This window comes from Diadema antillarum, unplaced genomic scaffold, assembly GCF_040938485.1.
Source record: "Diadema antillarum isolate AM-2024a unplaced genomic scaffold, OU_Dant_1.0 seq00000763_RagTag, whole genome shotgun sequence".
NCBI classification, from domain to species: domain Eukaryota; kingdom Metazoa; phylum Echinodermata; class Echinoidea; order Diadematoida; family Diadematidae; genus Diadema; species Diadema antillarum.
Window position 1 is genome coordinate 6,181 of NW_027271653.1, and position 20,821 is coordinate 27,001.

A 20,821-nucleotide genomic window follows, 5' to 3' on the forward strand; every position below is an offset into this window, starting at 1 on the left:
TTCGTACTTAACAGGCAGGCTGGCCATACAAATATAATGTATTTTCTGATATCAAACACATACAGCATCTAGGAGAGACATCAGAAAATCATCCTGTGCCCTGAAAATGGCCCAGATTTCTACCAAACAACCTCATTTCCTCAACGCAAAACAATTTGCCACGACTTAGAGTTGAACTGGTATTATCTCTCATATAGCAAAATAAGATGCAAAACTCATCACTAACATCCACACACACACACGTAAAAGAAAAAAAACAAAAAATAAATACATGTAAAACCACACAAACACACAGCCACACAAACATACAACAGTTTTTATTATCAACACTTGCCTCACTGTAATGTCACAGTTGTGAGTTGAGTGAACTGATGGTATTTCAATATCCTCTCAGACAGCCTTGATGAAAGGCTAATGCTGGATCACCGCCTCATCCCATGGGCCATAGATGTTGCTGGAGAAAAAGAAAAAAGAAAAAGGAAGAAAGAAAAAAAATACAGTCAATATACCGTATGTCCCCCAAAAAAAATTACAATGGGACCCTCCACAATGATATCTTTACAAATAATGAATGAATCTGAATACAAAGTCAGGGCATGAAATTATAACTCATTGCCCACATCTTACAGAAAACCCCATCTGATTGGCTTCAGTGGTCAAAGAGAAATGAGGAATTTTGTAGAGGATGTCAGGAATCTCTTCCCTCCAAGTTCTGTCTATTGTAATCACACACAAGAGCATCAAAGCACTGAACTGGGAAGAATCAGACTCATGATATGCTTTACAACAATCCACTTTTCTCTGTGACCGCTTAACCAAATTGAATGGAGTTTTCTGCAAAACAGACCTAAGATGTTATATTTCAAGACCCTGAAGTAGCATTTAGACAGTTTAATCATATTGGATGTTATTGATGCAAAAATCTGATTGCAATTTTTTTTGGGAAATACTGTATAACAGTCATTTGCCAAACACGCTCACAAGAGTAAGTGAAATGACAGCTTACTCAATAATACTGTAAGAGTGGATATTTTTCGTGCGACTAACTTTTTGCACTCAGCAGGTTAAGAAAAGTTTGGCATGTTTTTAATTCAGCAGAATCAAGACATCAACTACTGGAACATATGGTGAGCAAAAATACTCGCATGCTTTTATTTTCACGCTGGTTTCTGGTTGTGCGAAATGCGCGAAAATTTCTTACACCGAGAAAATTTCCACTTTGACAGTATGTCACAGTTAGTATAATCATTTTCCAATATTGCAGTGATGAATTGAAATATATCTGAACACAATGAGACTAACTGACTTCACATTTGCCAACTTATGCCATGACATGGTAAGGTTTGCACTTTTGCACACATTTCTTGGACACACCAAATCATTGAAGACATTTGTTCAACACTAAGAGGCCTTGCACACACACACTGTGACCAGTAAAATGGCAGGTCTGTTACTCTTTGCCAATACTTGTATGATTACAATGCACTAATGTTATAAAAATGTGCATGCTGTAAGCTGATCTGTGACATATGTGACCCTGCATCACAAAACGAACAGAAAATCGCCAGGCATGAAGTTTTAGTTAAGAGCATAGTCTGAAAGATCTGACTTTAAGCTTTAAAATGATGTATAACTCAAATCAAATGGACTCTCCCAACCTATCTAAATATTGGAAAGAGAGCACACACTCAGGAAAAGTGTGAACTGAGAAAAGAGGCTCTGAAGTACAGTGTCTATTCAAGCGCTAAATTTTTACCAAGCCGTGCTGGCTGTGCGATGAATGGGACAAAAAACAGGATGTAATCCACCAGAGTAACAACAATGAAGGGATTATCGGATTAAACTGAAATTAAGCATGCCTCATTAACACATTCTGTCCATAAATAATGCCAACTTTCAAAGCAGTAGCATCATCTTCTCAAAAGTTATTAAGAGTTGAAAGTGAAGAGCGTGTACAAGGTTTTTAAGAAATGAAAAGGTGACTTTAACCCTAAAAGGGCCGAGGGGGGGGGGGGGGGGGAATCCGCCCCCCTCGACGTTTTCGCGCTATAATCCTGTAACGCGAGAAGGCCTCGTCGTGAGGCTTCTTGACTTTGTTTGTTCAAGTCTCGCGCAACTTTTGAGACCAAATTTGCAACGTCCGCGCATACTTTTGCGAAGCCACGCCCATTTTTGTAACAGAATGTCGCCCCAAAACGGGCACAATTTTGTGTACATCTCCTATGGAAAACAGTGCTCTGTCATGAAAGTCATAAAAACCTGATTATTTTTACAATTAATCACTTACATTGATTAATTTTGTGCTAATCATGGTAGAAAAGTGGTTAGTGACAATTTCCAATGAAAAAACAAAGAAAAAACAAAAGTTGAAAAACAAGGAAATACATATGAAATTCTGAAAACAACAAAATGCATAAAAATTGAAATGAGTTTTGGAAGTTTTTGTGATGTACAATTGTTGAATATGCCAAAACAGATTTACAGATCAAAACTTAGACTCTCAGTGCTTTTAATTAGGCTAAAATATGATCTTGAGCTTAATTTGCATAATTAATTAATTAAAATTAGAAATTGATTGTGTCAAAAAATCTTATGACACAATCTTGTAGATTATGTTCGAGATGAACTGCTAAAAAATACACTTTCCAGCCTGTTTCATGATCCCAAATTTTAGCGTAATGTAGAAGAAGACTTGCTCTTTTAGAAAATATGAAAACAAGTCAAGATCGGTTAGGTTGACCCATTTCACCTATTTTCAGTCCTCACACACAATCAGTGTGTGCGACTTTTGGTTCGTTTTGTGATGCACGGTCACATATAAAGTGACTGGTTAAAACGTTTCCAATTTGGGAGGAGAGTGAGAAGGATTGTGACTATCTAGGATTTTAAAAAAAAACCAAATGGCAATATCTTTGAGCATCATGACAAAGAGTATGGAGTCAATAAAATCATTTTGTCTGTTCATAATTTGATTATGACATCATCGTGCAAAAAAAGAAAGAAACAATAAATAAAAGAAAAAATTAGGTCTGGGTCATCTTTGGTACAGAGGCAAAAAAGTAGGAATTCCGCATCTCAATACTCACTTTTTGTAGGGCTGGAGTTTAATCAACCAGAGAGGACACACGTAGGTGATGAACAGGTGGGTCAGACCAAAGGCGGTTGCCATGACAACACTGACGGAGATGAGGGCAAGAAAGGCGATGGAGGCACTGAGCCAGGTGACCACGGTGTCTGCCCTGGGGAATGTGATCTAAAATACACATGACAAAATTGACAGCGAAAGGGAAGGTGTGGGTAAAAGCAAGAATATAGAACTCATTTTCATTAAAAAATTGATTAAAAAAAAAAAAAAGAGTTCTACAAACTCATTTATGGTGGACACATAATAGCCATCAACAGACCTTCTTCATGGCATGCACCTTGTTACCTCCGCCAAGGAGGAGGTTATGTTTTCATTACCGTTTGTTTGCGTGTTTGTCCGTGTGCAAAATAACTCAAAAAGTAGTTAATGGATTGGGATGAAACTTGCAGGAAAGGTTGAGAATGACACAAGTAATAAACAATTAACTTTTGGTAGTGATCCGAGAATTTTTGGGGAATTTATGAAGGATTTTTGATATTTTGGCAGGTAGGGTCAATGAACTTGGGAGTTCAGGTTGCGCATATTTGAGGTTTGCATGCACGCACTAAAGTGTGTGCTCTAGTTTCTGCTAGGGCGAGGCGCGCCGTGCAGCTGAGGGTTTATGACGTAACAAAGGCTTCTATATTGAAAAATCAGGCGACTTTCAGCACACAATGCAGTACGTATGGGTAGAAATCACTGATATCTCTATGGAAGAACAAGATCAGTGGTGGAAATGAGCTGCATGCTTGGCGGAGGTCTGCGCTCTCAGAGTGCTTTCCTAGTTTTGATTTCTTTAGACACTATTATTAGAAAGTTGAGATAATGAGACATTTGAAGTACAGTGTACCCAAGATTGAGTTTCACTGTGTACACTCAGCCATACAGGAAGTAACAATGCTTTCTTACCATTATCCTTTCCAGTATACAGAGTCACATATCATAATCGTATATGATCTATTAAAGGAGCTTTTGCAATGAAATAGAATATGTCCATATAGTTCATGTGCTTGGTTAAAAATGTTGCATGCAATCATTAATCATTCATATATCAACTTGACTTATTATTTTTCATAGGGGTCTTGCAACAAAGTAGCATAGGTGCACTATTTAACTCTAGCCTACAAGACTCATATAGCACATATCATTGCCCTAAAACTCAATAAACCCTTGATGACCTCATTAATAGAGGGCATTTTCAGGGATGAAAACAATGAGCACTAACTTTATTTTGAGCAAGACGCTGCAAACCAAATAGCCGGATTGTCCGGGGCATCTAAAACTTACCATGGGGTAAGCAAAACAAAAGGGCAGTTGCCTGTTCATAGGATGGGGCACTTGCCCTGATGCATAATCAAGCAGAGAAATATTTCATATTGCCCTGTTAACCCATTGCGGACAAGTCTTGAGTATACTCAGGCAGGTGTCTATGGGAAATACGTGTTGTAGCAAAATTGAATCATCCTCAACTGGTTAAGGATACTGAGTTCAACACCTGTGTGTACATCTTCCAACCATGCCTATAAAGTTAATTCAAAAGCTCTTCCATATTCCATCAAAACTGTAAAAATAAATATCACTTATTTACAGAGCTTGACAACTTCACATTTTATCCAGAGATATTTCAAGAGGACAGAGGACAGCATAAAAAGCAACACTCAAACACACAAGCATGTCACAATCTAGAAGTGCAATCACTCGAATATCTCTTTTTTTCAGGCACAAGTCCAGAGACTCCAACTCTCCCGTTTTCGACGGGAGATCTCCCGCCGAAAACCAATTTTTGCAAAGTCTCCCGTTCTCCCGCTTGAGATTTAATTTCTCCCGCCCTGGCTCTGTGTCTCCCGTTGGAAAGGATTTCTTACTTATTGCTATTGTATGTTGAAAAAATAAGCCTTCGATAGCACCAGAGAGCATCTAGAACCCTAGGAACTTCGCGCTTCGCACACATCAACTTGGAGTCTCCCGTTTGCTAGGGGTTTCAGGCGGGAGAATCTCCAGATCAGAAGGTGCTTTGGGTTGGAGTCTCTGCAAGTCGCCCTTTTGGTTCTAAAAGGGCGACGCCCACCTTTAATCGTTTCCTGAACGCTGGCCAGAGAGCAAAAAGCATCATCGCCTGGGTGACGGTGGCAAAGGCATGAAGGGTGGAGGGAAGTCGAGACGCCAGGCAAACTGAGGCAAAGATGGAGGCATTCAGGGAGAGGTGCTGGGATGCCCTGCACGAAGACAATGACAGTGGACAAGGCACAATAAAATAACCTAGTCTGGCTTGAGAGGAGAATAATCACTCTAGGACTTTGACCTTTGACTGCATTACACAAGTTTTCCCTGGAAAGCATCTATACTTCTCTTTAGATTGTGCAAAATTGTTGTTAACAGTAATTGTTATTGTCATTATTATCAGTATTACATATCACTTCTGATTACGATGACTATGAAAGCTATAATACATTATTACTACTATAATCATCATCATTTATACATTAATGCTATTTTACTACATGCAAACCATTACCAGTCATCATTTCTTACATGATTATGATCATAATCATATCTTCTCCATCCATTCCAAGATGATCTATATCACTATTTTTCATACCCAGACATATCTGTCAAAAATGCTTGCTCATAGTCTACAAGTAGTGAAACAGTAGCAAGCAGTTGTGCAATTTCTGCAACAGAATGAAACTATAAAAGCATGAAGGGTGTACGTGCCACTGCAGCAGCTGAAATCAATCTACTATATGACGAGACAGAGATATTGGGTTTCTGTACCTACATGTAGGACATCAATAGTTCTGTTGACAAAGCATAATGCTCACAGCACACTAATGGCCTCACCAACATAAATGCTATTCAACACACTCTATCACTTCAATGTTCACTCACTTTCAGTTCTTGCTCTGACAAATACACCTCACATCTATAATTATAAGTTATATCACAGTGTATTCATAAATTAAGGAGTTAGTCAAAGGTCTAGATGCAGGTAAACTTAAGAGTGCAAGCAAATTTTAGATACCATCAGAAATATACAGACAAACTCACCCAAGTCAACTTCACACAAGTGTGAAAATTGGCTAAGTTGAATAAAAAGTGTACTCCGAATGGATATTAACACAGTGTTAATTCTAGTAATGTGTAAATCTTCATTAGCGTATAAAGTTGAGAGATTTTCTCTGGTCCCTGTGATTCAATGAAGGCAAGGTCGACTTTATCAACTTCAATGAGAAATTATCATCACAATAACAATTTCTTATCTGCAAAAAGCAAAGCAAAACAAAAACCGCTTTCATTTAAAGCAGAATCTTTCAGAATTGCTTATACAGGTGTATATGCTACTGTAAAGTTTGATCAATCTAATTTATTTCGCGAATTACGAGATACGCACAATTTATAGCGCCATCTACGGAGACCGAAATTCATGATGTCGCAATGAACGATTCGCTCTGTTTGCAACGAGAAAATTCAGGATTATCTTGAGAATCCTGAATCCTGGTAAATCCAAACCGACAAATATAGGCACGGAGGTCAGTAATTTACTCTTTTCTAAAGCATTTATTGAAATTATGTCTCTAAAGATGTATAAATTTGGTTATCATTTGTGCAATGTTACTGTAGTCAGTGACAGAATGTGTAACGCAGTATGCGTGTGTGTTTCGCTTGACCAAAGTACGTTTATGTACATTACAGAAATTTAGGTTCAGTGTAAGAACACGATTATGCAACAAGCACTTGCAGTTTTGGTTGGTAAAACCTAGATAGCTGAAAAGTCTTTAATTGGAGAACATGTTTGTGCATGTATGAAAGTTAAATGTTAAATGAATCAGGCTCAAGGTCAAGCCATTGGGCCGAATGCATAAAACAAGCAATTGCTTGTAAGCAATTGCTTCGAGCAAAAGCACAAGCTCGTCTAGCAAAAGGTCTAGCTCAAGCAATTGCTTAAATCCATATGCATAATCTTTTGCTTATGCCAATACCTTTTGCTTGTCCTGCACAAGCAATTGCTTGCGTTTTCAACAAAAATGGATGTCACGCCTGTGCGAACACAAGAACAAAGGCGAGTGTGGCAGCATGTACAGTTGAAAGGGCATGTGTGTGTGGAAACATTTCCAGACATAGCAGAAGAGCTATGAAATGCACACACAGACACATACACACACATCTATACACACACACACGTATCACTGGCTGATTCCCATCACTGCAGCTTACAGCAGCCCGGATCTGCCAGATCGCACGTGGAGAGAGGTCTCCTTGCTCTCCACCGAAGTCAGACATCCTACCTGTTTTTCATCACATTTTGCGTGCTAACCGCTGGACATTCCCGTTGTTGAAATGAAAAAGTTTCTTACACTACTTATGAGTAATTTCTTGTAGATTTATACCACTCCTTCACAAGTGTGGTCTTTCTTTCATAAATGTGAAAATGATACTTAAAAGGGAACGTTTCGGTTAAGCAAAAGCTCAAGCTCATTTTACAGAGCTTGGAAAATCGTAAGCAATTGCTAGCAAGAACTAGCAAATGGTATGTTTTATGCATACGTTTTTAAGCAAATGCTTGGTCTCTAAGCAATTGCTTGCGGGCAGCAAGCAATAGCTTGTGCTTGCTAGCAAAAGCTTCTGCTTGCAAGCAATTGCTTGTTTTTATGCATACGGATTCGAGTAAAAGGCTAGCACAAGCAATTGCTAGCGTTTATGCATTCGGCCCATTGTCACATACAGCTATTTGTTTAGATTGTACATGTCAAGGCTGCCAAGTAAAACAGCACTGAAATTATTCTAACTGAATTTGAGAAGAATTATGAAGGCTGTAATGAAGTTCTGGTTTTCAAAGGCAATTTACGGTGCTGTTACAGGTTTATTTCATTTTTATAACATTTTCAGCTGCCAATGCTGAAATATTTGGTGTTATCTTTACTTGGCAACTCTGATTCCTAAATCATGAATATTCATTTATGTATAAAAAGATAAGTAATATTGATTTATTGGTATCTCGAGTGAAAGATGCATGATTTAGTATAAAGGATTATCACATGAATATTAATAAGAAAATTTGTTCAAACAAAGGATGTAAAGGATTGTGACAGTTCTAAGGGTTTATTCAAGTTATACCGATATGAGTTAAATCGGGACAAGAAATTCCTACTCATTCATTTAATATCGGTGTCACTGATATAGATAGAGTTGAGGTTCGAGTTAGATAAATGCAAACAAGACACACAAGTAAAGAGTCAGATACTGAGTGTTAACTTATAAGATGCATTTATTGGTACCGGTACAAACAGTTCTTTATCTTTCTATGCATACACATGAAAGGAGTCATTCATTTATGCCAGTATGTTAACCCTAACTAGGCCGGGGGGGGGGGGGGGGGGGGGGGGGGGGGGGGCCTCCGAGGCCCCCCCTCGACGTTCAGCGTGATGTATCGCAATCGCAAAAAGCTATCGCGCAACGTTTCATGACTTTTTTCTTTCAAGTCTCCCGCATCTTTTGACACCAAATTTGCGACGCCCGGGCGCACGGTTCCGAAGTTACGCATAAATATGTACATGCATGTCAGACCAAAAATTGCTCAAAAACGTTAATTCGTGTACAATTTCAATGCAAACTGTGCTTACTGGCAAATTTCATAAAAGCATGATTATTTTGGTGTTTTATTGATTAAAATCAATGAATAACACATTTTCTTGTTCGGAGCGATGTCGCGGACAAATTTCATCGAAAAAACAATGAAAAACATAAAGTCGAAAAAACAAAGAAATACATAAGAAATTCAAAAAAACAATAAAATACTCAAGAATTTTTTCTGATATCACAATTTTTTTTATTACATTTGCTAAGGACACTAAAAAGAATATTTACACAAAAAATGTGACTGTTTTGAGCTTTTTTTCGTGATTTATACCAATTAGTCTGATTTTATGCATCATCATGCATAAATTAGCATAATTTAGCATAAATGATGATTTTTTGAAAAATTAACTTCATGGTATTTTACATTACATCATAGGCAATGTGTGTGCTAATTTTCGTCGCGATCGCGCGGTCGACGGCCGAGATCTGGAGGGGGGGGCCTGGGAGGCCCCCCCCCCCCCCCCCCCCCCCCCCCGGCATTATCAACTACTTAAATAGCCCAGCCTAGTTAGGGTTAACATATGTATTAATTATATGCCTTTGTTTATATCATTCTCTGTTACAGTTTTCACTGAGTGGAGTGGATTGGAGTGAGTTGCGATGAAAAAGACAAGATTCGACACTCCTGTAGAAACCCCGAGTCTGAGTGATTTATCATTAACCTGATCTCGTACAAGCAGGCACAGCTACTGTGGTTTTACAGCCAACCTTGGCCTTCAAAACCTTTTACAGCATTATACATGCCCTGTTGATAATTTCACAAGAGTAATTCACACAGATTCAGCATTTAAATGGGTGGTGGTACAGTCAGCTAATCAAAGTACGGTTAATGTACTTAGGGTTACTGAATGGCAGATAAACTTCTTGATAGAGATCTTACTTGAAATAATGAGACACGAAAGTGAAAAAAATGACAAACGATGGGAAAACAAAGTGGACATACGAATTGTTTCTTTCACTCACACAACTTTTGTAGTTCCATAGTCAAAGAAGATTAGGTTCCCAAGAAGCATAAAAACCTGCCAAAATTTAAGCAAAGAAGATAACCATTCTGATGAAAGGAGTACTGCTGTGACAGACAGTAATACTTTATATACTATGACATGTAGACAGTCCGAGAAATGACACTTTGCATCTATGAAGTGAACCTTTCATTAGTTGAATCCACTAGACTCACGAAAAAACAAAAACATCAACAACATGCAATCATCAAATGTATCATATTTCCTCTAGGTAATTTATTGAATGTTATTTTAAACTAATGTACTCAGTACCATCAACAAAATCACTATCCCAACTGTGACAATAATTACATGTATGTCAACCATGATGACCGTCATTACTAATCATTCTCCATTGCAAAACGAATTTGCACTGGTATTTTTTTCCTGAAACCCTTGGTTACAGGCTTTGTTTTTTGTGTTTCTTCATATTTCATATATGTTACTGTAATGGAAATTTGCACGGTGTTTGAATTTTTGCTCATTTCCCGCAACCAGAAACTAGCGCTTGCCATATGTACAGTAATTCATGTCTGAATTCTGCGGAATTACTGTAAAACCCCCGCAAAACTCTTCTTCTCTGGCCAAGCACGAACAAGTAGTCATGTGAAAATATCCACTTCTGAGGTCAACTCACCGTCATGGCATAGATGGTGTCCGTGCTGATGGAATCAGTCAGAGTCTTGAGGATCGGTGACATGCCGAATGAGAACGTCAGGAAGATGACCATGGTACGCAGGTCGTCCAAAACTTCAAAACAAATGACAAGGGACAACAGAACTTCTAAAAATGTCTTGATCTCAGAAAATACTCACAGCAACTTAAATTTTCTACTAGCAATTTGACTCTTGAGAGCTAAAACATCACCAGTACCGAATCATAGCTGCAACTAATTTACACTTGTACAAGAATGCTGACAGATTTATCCACAGAAAGCCAGAATTGCCAACATACAAACAGCACAGTCACTAGCAATTTTGCCTGCTCTCAGTTTAAAAGGAATGGTACATAGTTTTGGATGAGACTGAGATTCATTTTTTTCCTCTTTTTTTTTTCCATCAAATAAATCACTTATAAACTATGAAAGAGCATACAATTCTAAGAGAAATTCAAAGTTTATTTGATTAAATTCGGTTTTCTAATGGCTTAGGTATCCAAAAACAAAATGGTCCAGATAAAAGGTGGGTCAGTCCTGATAAAAAGGCGGGACCCACCTTTTATTAGCGCAACAACCAAAACAATACCATCACTTTAATAACCCTTGGCAAGAAATCACTTCGCTGCTGCTCAAGTTTGTCTGCATTGAGTGATGTGAAAGCAAAAAAATTTTGACATGAATGGCGAGCTACTGTTCCTATAAGCATTCTCAGTGAAAACCCATTTCACAAGAAAAAGAGAAAACGGAAACCATCCCCCCCCCCCCCCCCCCACCCCCGGTCTTCTTGCCCTTGCGATTGCTGGCAATCAATCTGCTCTTGAAAGTTTTGGTGTTTAATAAGTTTAAGAAAATAAGCAAAGCAACTGACTATGAACTGAAGGCATGGCATGTAGTACTGTTTTCAAACTTTTTTTTTCATCAAAAACAAAAGGGCTCTCTGGGAAATGCTCACGGCAGGAAGTGCTTACTTACTTGACCTCTGACCTCTGTTCTCGACATCTGACCTCTCCATCCAGCGGAACAAGGGGTACGCACAAACCGTGGCAGCCCCGATCCCGCACAGGAGGGAGGAGGGTGAGAGAAGAGCAGAGTGCATAAAGATGAAAGACACCACAAAGAGACAGATGCTGAGGAAGACAAAATAAGAGTAGAAACACATTCAACTGTGAAGGGAAATTTTGTAGCTATCTACTTCCCATTCTACCTCATCATCCCATTTCACTGGCTTGATGTACTCACAGATTTAGAACAGCACATTATTTTCAGTCTTGACTGATTTATTGATTGAATTTATTGCCACTTTATGGGGTGGAACACCCAGATCAGCAGAGCTGGTTTCCATCTAGGGGTCTTTTGCATGTACTCTGGCTGCATGTTGGCCTGATTTTAATAGTCTAGGTCATAAAAAAACAGTGGAGCTGCTTTCTATAGCAGTCTTCTGTTTACATGTATGCTGGCTGCATGTTATCCTGACTTAGTACACACGTGTACACCGTAGGTATCAAAACCAAGAAAATGGCAAAACAAGGTGACTTGGTTGCAAAATATTCGCTGAATAATAAGAGTTTGACATCATGATGTAAGTACTTCCTGTCTGGATTGAGAGTTTGAAAAAGTCTTGAAATTTGTAACTCTTTTGTCCATCAAGATGCACCTTATTCATTATCACTGATGATTTCACTCTATATCAGCCTTAACCAAATGAAGACGAGTCCCGAGTATACTCGGGCAGGTGTCTATGAGAAATGCCTGCTGTAGCAAAATCAACGGGTTAATGAGATTAAAGGGACTGTACAGTACTGGTGTAGGTGGGGATTCATGTTTTGAACATTCTTAAGTGAGATACTGAGAAACCTCTCATGAAATATGAAAGAGCATGTAATTTTAAGAAGGATTCAACATTTATTTGATAAAAATTGGTTTCCAAATGGCTGAGATATCCAAAAAGTGATAATAATAATAGACTACAGGCCACGCCTTTTATCAGGATCTCTTTGTTTCACCTTGTTTTTGGATATCTCAGCCATTTCAAAACCGATTTTCATCAAATAAACTTTTGATACCCCTTAGAACTGCATGCGCTTTGAAATCCCATAGAGTGGTTTCTGAATATCTCACAAAAGTTAAAAGCTAAATCCTCACCTCGACCAGAACTGTACACCCTTTAATGCACACCAGAAATTAACAATCGTAAAACCATCATTAATGCGCGACTTACTTACCAATCTAATTGACTTTGACATTTGATGCATGGCAAGCATACCCCATTTCCAGCGCTCTGCATCTCATGTTAAAAGATGTACAGATACCCATGACAGCCAAATTTTAGCAGACTCAATGTCAATTCAGCACAGTTCTGATGTGTTTTAAAAGGTAAAGTTATGTACAGTAAAAATACTTTAAAAAAAAAATATTTATTAGTTTATTTATTTCCAGCAATAGAATGGATAACCCTTTCTGCACAGCTGAATTTCAAAGGTGTCCACTTGACATATTATATAAAATTCATATTTATAAAAAACAACAACAGCGATAAAAACACATTAAAACTTGTAAACCATGGGTATGATTTCAATCATTGTAAAAAAAATTGACTTACAGTCCACAAATTAATATGATTCATTAAAATCATTTCAGTAGCAAAAGAAAAATTATACACAAAATGATTCGCAGTCGACAAATTAATATCTGATACATTAAAATAATTGCAGTATAGAAATAACCGGACAAAAAGACAACAGAAACATACTCAGAGAACTCGACTTAACACAACTAAATACCTTACCAAAATACTAATTAAGGACCGAAAAAATAAAATAAAACTAGAAATGTCGCTACAGCGACTGGTTATACCCCCGCCAAACAACATTTCATAAGCTTTGGTCAAAACAACATTTCATAAGCTTTGGTCAAAAAACTGAGGAAGTAGTTAAATCCGCAAGATCTTTCCTTGATCTTCTGCCATTAATATGCCGTTACCATGGCAACATACTTTCGGGTACTGTCGAAAAATGCGTCTTGCACATCTACAACCAAAGGCACACATCTGTACCAAGTTTCATGGAAATTGGGCAAAAACTGAGGAAGTAGTTTGCAACACAAAATTTTCCATCATTTTGGCTCATAATATGTGAGCTGTTACCATGGCAACATACTTTTTGTCACTGTCAAGAAATGTGTCATGCTGACCTATATCCTAAGACAAACATTCAATATGAATTCCATGAGAATTGGAAGAACACTGATGAAGCAGTTTTGCCATGAAGCATTTTGCCCTATATTTTACCAATAACATGCCGTTACCATGGCAACGCACTTTTTGCCACTGCGGAAATATGTGTCTTGCACATTAACATATTCAGATGAACATCTGTACCTAATTTCATAAAAATTGATCAAAAACTGTGGGAGGAGTTCGCGACGCAAGATTTGTACCCATTTTTGCCCATAATATGCCGTTACCATGGCAACGTACTTTTGGGTACTGTCAAAAAATACGTCTTGCACATCTACAACCTAAGGCACACATCTGTGCCAAGTTTTATGGGAATCGGTTGAAAACTGAGGAAGTAGTTCGCGACGCAAGATTTGCAACGGACCGACCGCCCGACCGCCCGACCGCCCGACCGACCGCCCGACCGACCGCCCGACCGACCGCCCGACCGCCCGACCGTCCGCTGATTCCTATATACCCCCTTCAAACTTCGTTTGGCGGGGGTATAATAAGCATTGAGGGATTAATAGAGGGGAAAAAATGCGCCGGCTCATTTGATTGTACAAAGAAGTGGTGGACAACCCAGTATATATAAGTGTAGACAGGAGAGTCATATCAAACCATTCATGATACAATTGTAGCTTCAGAAACAAAACACACACACACACACACACACACACAAGTAAACTCACCTGCTCAATTGCTGGGTGATAACACCTGTTTCATAAACAACATTCCAGTATTCATAGGTCCTTGTATACACTGCAGTCAGGAAATTGATTTAAAACATGTCACAAAAACATATTTTAATTACGAGACACACACTTGTAGAGTAATGTTAGTTAATATCTAATATTCCTTCCAATCCAGGAATTTGTAATGGAAAACTCAATATTTTTTTTAGCAATGCAAATGATAAATTTTCACTTTTTAACCGAATTCATCAGTTCTACAAAAATCATTGCAATTATAAGTATTCATTGTACCATCATTATATCACAAAAATAATTGTGATCACTAGTATCATGACTAAATCCAGAGTATATCCAGCATCATGGCTATTACAATACCATATCAGCACTATTGTTGATAAGTGCATGGTACCAAGTACATAAATTATTGCTTTCAAAAAGGATTACAGACACGTTTAAAAAAAAAATGAACCTCAAAGGAAGATCTTAAAGTTGTAAAAAGTTCCTGCATTTTTGAGCTTCTGGTGTACATAATTTGAAATGTGCTATAAAATTTTGATTGACATTAAGAAAAATTCTAGTGCATGCAAATACACAATCACTTGAAATTAGTCTTGATTTATATATCTTATTCTGAACAGATATTCAATTTTGACAATTTGAATTCATTTCAGTTACTACTTGGTAGATCTCCTTGAAGGCCTAACTTTAATGATTGAAAACACTAAAGATATACTCACAATTCTTTTTCATTTCCTCGAGAAAAGAATCATCCACATAGTTATCTTCAACATGCTGGTCCTCGTACAAGATCTTCTGCCATTTTTTACCTGCCATTCTTCCTGAAAACAGATGTTGTTAAAGAGAGGCAAAAACCTTCAGTCAGGACTGAAATGGCAACAGCTTCACAAGACATGTAAAGCAATTATCAGAAAAATTTGTCATTACAACATACCCGATACTAGTTCATTCATTCAGTTCGTTCATTCATTCATACTTTTGATGTTGTCATTGCTGTGAATACACAACCTCCTCCACAGTGACAAGCATACGTTTAAGTAGCAACACATAATTGAAAAGACACATACGGCACTTGTTAACTCACTGATGGGCCAAAAAGGACTGAAGCTTACAGAATCACAATGGTCTTCATATAGAGCTATGACATTAATATGACATCTTCTGGGATGATAGACCAGTAGAACTTTTTTCTCTAAAGCTTTTTTTTTTTTTTTTTTGGTTCTGGTATGGTACATTACAAGTATTGACAGTCATGAGGTCTGACTTCAATAATTTGGCAGAGCTCTACAATGCACCTTCCTCTTCCACAAGATGTACATGTAGCTTTGCCAAGCTATTACAAATTCACAATTGATAAAACATTTAAACAAACCCCTATATTTCCACTTCTGCCTGAAAGGGACGTTTGTGGTGAGTTCCATACAAGTCAAAGGGAGATGGTGTTTGAAACTTGACTGACACAAACGCAACATAGTTTGCAGGCACAAACCCTTGTTGGTCATAAAGAGGTCTGCGCCATAAAAAAAACCCAACAACAACAACAACAACAACAACTAAGTTTTGGAACAACAAACCCATCAAGTTTAAGTTTGATGCCACTCACTCCACCTGGCCATGACCCAGCTTAATTAAAGAAGGACCAAATGTGGATCAGATCTGAATTATTTTAGAGGCTAGCCTGCGTTTCACCGAACCCCAGCCAGGGAGTTCCTTCACACAGTTAGAAACTGTGCCTGTGGTCACATTTAGCCTGCCTTCAGAATCATCCATGGCATGAAGGGAATAATTTTCCTGGTATTGCATAGCAATTTGCTATGCATTTAGGATGACTGGGAGTGCTACACAAAATGTAATTTGAATAGCTAGCAGTTTCATTACATAGACTTGTACACCACCATTTTGTTGAAAATGTATGTCCATCGACAAAAAATTGCTATTCAATTTCGAGAAGGAAAATTATTCCCTGGCATACAGATAAGAAGCTAGAGTTCTAGGCTTGCTGAGACGTAGAGTTAGCCCGACCAGACGCTGTAAGTACGCTGTGTCACTACAAAGCGACTGAGCTTAGGTAGAGTACCTCCTTGACCTTCGTCGGTTGACCGAAAGATCAGTCCGTTCTGGTCGTCAGGGATATGTTACGTAGAGACTGGCTCTGGCTTCACGGATCCATTCCTGTCTAACGGAGGAGAGCGATAATGTCAAAAAATAAATAAATTAAATAAATAAATAAAAATAAATAAATAAATAAAAGACTCATCGATCCGGACAGACGGATCTTTCTGTCTAACGCCCACAACGGTGAAATTAAAGGCCTACTCCTTGGGTATCCATAAATACATTGTAGGTCGATAAGGCTCAATGCACCACTTGTCGGGAACAGCTACGTACGTGTACATTGGCAGGATTGGTACAGACACCATGGACAACGAAGCGAAGGGTCTGTACTTGCAAACCATGCGGGACCTGCGACAGGTGACAGAGCAAGACAACTCACCAGCGCAATTTATAAGGTATGGGACCGTTAAGTAAACGGCCTTCCGCGGTCAGAGTTTTCAACACGGAGTAGGAGTAAATTAGGATCAACTAAGGCAATGCATACGTTCCTTGGTGTGTAATATCCGTCTTCTCAGCTATCATGTCCACCACTTGCCATTGACGATTGAGTATCAGTTGACAACAATACAATATTACACTAACTTACTATTCCGGTCACCAGCCCGAGTGCTGAGCTCAAAAACAAGCAGATCCACAGCCGCAGATACACATGTCGCCAACGTACCCATTGATCAACGCAACATCAGCAATTGCGCAAGCGTACCGTCCTGTGAAAACGGATCGCCACCCCGCCCGGGGCGCGTTTTTTTTTAAAGACGGCACAGATTGGGGCATGGCGCGTGTTAAACCTATGGGAAAAACGTTGGGTTAGGGTTTTTGGTTATGGTTAGGGTTAGGGTTAGGGTTAGGGTTGGGGTTAGGGTTAGGGTTAGGGTTAGGGTTTGATGGTTAGGGTTAGGATTAGGATTAGGGTTAGGTTTAGGCATAGGGTCCCCGATAAATTTGTAGTTTCCCCAATCTGTGCCGTCTAAAAAAAACACGCGCCCGGGGCGCGACCTTCCCTCCCATCCCCAGGCCCTTCGATCATCCCCTCTCGGTCTCCACTCTCTCACAGATATCTTCCATGTTTTGTCCCCCCCCCCCCCCCCCCCCCCTCATTAAAATGGAATGACGCCCCTAGGGATGATTGCTTTAATTGACTTAATTCAAGAAAGTGACAAATGCAATAAAACTATAAGGAAATATCTATTTGTATTACATTAAACAAAATAATGATGTCCATATCCGTATCATTTCCTCCTCGTCAAGGTATCGTCTATACAGGGAAGTACACTATTTACCGTGGTCTGGATGTGTAACACAATAATCTTCCGATTCCATAGCATTAAAGGGCTGATGACGACAGGGTTACCTCAACACTCCGGATTCAAGAACGATTAATATCCTGTACTAATCTGGTATAAAATTATGCTAAATAGGTACAAAAGTACAGATTTACGCTTTCGTTTGTCTAACGATTGACTGGAAATGATTGACCATTTTTGCCTTAACGTCGCAAGGCTTTTTGTTGTCTCTTCGTCTTCTTCTTCTTCTTCTTTTTCTTCTTTTTCTTCTACTTCTTCTTCTTAAATTCTTTTTCTTCTTCATTTGATTTACCTATGCGCAATACTGATGTAGACATTTCAACGGTACACATGTACCATAGTCTCATTTCCCCTTTTTTCTTCTTTTTCCTTTTTTTTCTTTCTTTCTTTTTCCTTCTTAAGTTAATTTCATGTCAGTTGACATTGGTTTCTTTGATTTTGTGTACGTATTTTCCGAGGGTCCCATACCCTACAAGCTTTGCTCTTTAGTGGGACACATTTCCATTCTAATCTTTGTATTATGTATATGTATATACCTTAGAAAGGAAATTCTGTTGTTACTCGTGACCACTTGTACGTTTTCTTTGAAATTGTTACAAATATGTTCTGTAAATGTATTGTATATAATTTTCCCTGTTTATTCAATGGAAATGGAAATAAAATTGAAATTGAAATTGAAAAATGTATAAAATCTTTTGGAAAGACATTTGAATAAACAAATCTACCAAAGAAGAAGAAATCTACCAAAAACCAAAGTACGAAGAGTCAAATGAATATAAATACTTTTGATGTTAAATTTTGCGGATATGTTGCTCAAATTTCAAAAAAAAAATCAACCTTTCATTTACGCCTACACACTTCATCGAAAGCAGTAAACATGATTATGATTCACAGACCCAAGATATACGAACACCACTTTCGCTTTCATATTATTCATAATCAAAATTACGTTAAAAAAAAAATTGGAGGTTCTTCCTAGGAGCCACTTCGGGATTACACACACACACACACACACACAAATATATATATATATATATATATATATATATATATATATATATATATATATATATTCATATTTATACTTGCTGATGTCTTTGAATGATTATGTTAGTCAAAGTGGTGTCGGCTTGTTTACTACAGGACAAATAGATTTGTTGTACAATCTAATGCAGTGTTGTGTTTACTCCTCAATTAATGCAACACAAGCAGCTTAAAGGGATCGTATAGTTTTGATTGAGACCTAATTTCAGGTTTCTAACATTTTTTGGTGAGATAATGAGAAACCTCTTATGAAATATAAAAGAACATGTAAACATATGAGGAATTTAACATTTATTTGATGAAAATTGGTTTTGAAATGACTGAGATATCCAAAAAAGAGCGATTCTAATAAAGTGTGGGACCCACACTTTATCACGATCGCTTTGTTTTACCTTGTTTTTGGATGTTTCAGTCATTCCAAACCCAATTTCAATCAAGTTAACTTTGAATACCTCTTAAAATGGTATGCTCTGTACTATTTCATAAGTGTTTTCTTGGTATCTTGCAAAAAGTTAAAAGCCCAATTCTCATCTCCACCAATACTGTACTATCCCTTTAATTACTTTGTGCAAGACAATGAGTCCCGACAAGCATTCACATTTACATTCAGGAATACACGTGTACACGCTAACAGGGGTATCTCTTCTTTCCATCACAGAACTGATATCATCCTGAATACTATTATACCAGCATGGCCTTCATTCCGGAATTCATTCTTTGAATCTGTAGTTTTAGTGGGATTAACGGAGGGAAAAACAAGAGAATATAATGACAGGGTTATCTCACATGATATTACGTATTGATTGTGTAGACCTGTTTCCTCCAATGGGTAACTCCAAAGGGGGGGAAAAAGTTTTATTTGTATTTTTATGGATTGCACCATCGCGGACAAAAATAAATTATACAGGCCCAGTGGTTACTTCAGCACTTGGAAATATCAATATTTACCTATATATTCTGTGGTTATATCGAACATTAAAAAACAAATATTGTTTAATTCATTACTTGCTAGTTTGATCGCGAAATGTCGCACAACCCTCGGGACACACGCTATACTAAGAAAGCACTATATCGACATTGTATGGTTGAAAGTGGTCAATTTTCATCATACAATCGTAATTGTTTTGTTTCACTCCTGATAGCTTGATTGCTTACGTCTTGATACAAAGGGACCACAATCAAATCAAATCCCAAATAAGCACAGACACACACACACACACACACAAACAAACAAACACTAGGCCCGTAACTGAGAGGTCGGGGTGTGTTCAGGGGATGCCTTGGAACCCCCCCCCCCCCCCCGTTTTCCATGTAGCAGCCAAAAAATAAAAGAAATAAAAAGCAACATGAGTCGCGGAAGGCCCCCCCCCCCTCACCCGTTTGGAAAAAAAACATGAAAGGGGCAAACAAATCGCACGGGGGAGCCTGTGTTTTTTGTCTGTTTGCTTGCTTTTGCTTGCCAGGTGATTAAGCCCCGAAGTAGTCTAATTTTTCTAATTCTGACCCCCCCCCCCCCTCCATAAAAATCCTAGTTACGGGCCTGCACACACTTTTACAGACATATAGAGAGACAGACACACACACATGCACATGTACACACGCACACAGACGTAATTATAACCACAAAAACAATGACATACAGCTCTAACTTGGTGCAATTACGAACATCTATAATCTATTGGCAAGAATTTAGATAAAAACAAAAAGGGGTGAAAAAATGGAGCGAACTCCTGTTTGCCGAGATTACATTAGTGAAATAAATAGCATAGTGAAAAAATAGATAGTGAAGATTTATTTTAGTAAGAATTTAAACTCCGATACCGTCTGTTTTTATAGCTTCTTGAATAATAGAAACCCAGGACTGAGTGAAAGTCGGTCACTGTTCATAATATTTACGTGTTTCAGAGTGCTTTGTTTACGTTCTTTTCATGCAGATACATCGCTTCATCTAAACAGGTTACTGAGTATACTTCCGTGTAGTGACTTGGCGTCATGTGCGATACTGGTAAAG

The 20,821-nt window shown here is 38.2% G+C and overlaps 1 protein-coding gene across 1 annotated transcript; it reads right to left on the reverse strand.

Moving 5' to 3' along the window:
* Nucleotides 1-345: 345 nt before the first annotated feature.
* Nucleotides 346-15,353, reverse strand: LOC139738650 (phosphatidylinositol N-acetylglucosaminyltransferase subunit C-like). Its single transcript, XM_071649265.1, has 8 exons — nucleotides 15,067-15,353; nucleotides 14,327-14,396; nucleotides 11,393-11,547; nucleotides 10,400-10,512; nucleotides 9,725-9,780; nucleotides 5,193-5,340; nucleotides 3,087-3,253; nucleotides 346-454 (listed from the first exon to the last, which is right to left on the reverse strand). The coding sequence occupies exons 1-8, from the start codon at nucleotides 15,161-15,163 to the stop codon at nucleotides 412-414; spliced, it is 849 nt and encodes a 282-aa protein (XP_071505366.1). The 5' UTR covers nucleotides 15,164-15,353; the 3' UTR covers nucleotides 346-411.
* Nucleotides 15,354-20,821: the final 5,468 nt, after the last annotated feature.

Coding starts and splice junctions, on each gene's coding strand:
- LOC139738650 (XM_071649265.1), bottom strand. CDS start 15,163: ATGGCAGGTAAAAAATGGCAGAAGATCTTGTACGAGGACCAGCATGTT. Junction 14,397..15,066: donor CGAGGAAATGAAAAAGAATT/GTGAGTATATCT, acceptor TCCTGACTGCAG/TGTATACAAGGACCTATGAA. Junction 455..3,086: donor AAACTCCAGCCCTACAAAAA/GTGAGTATTGAG, acceptor CTTTTTCTCCAG/CAACATCTATGGCCCATGGG.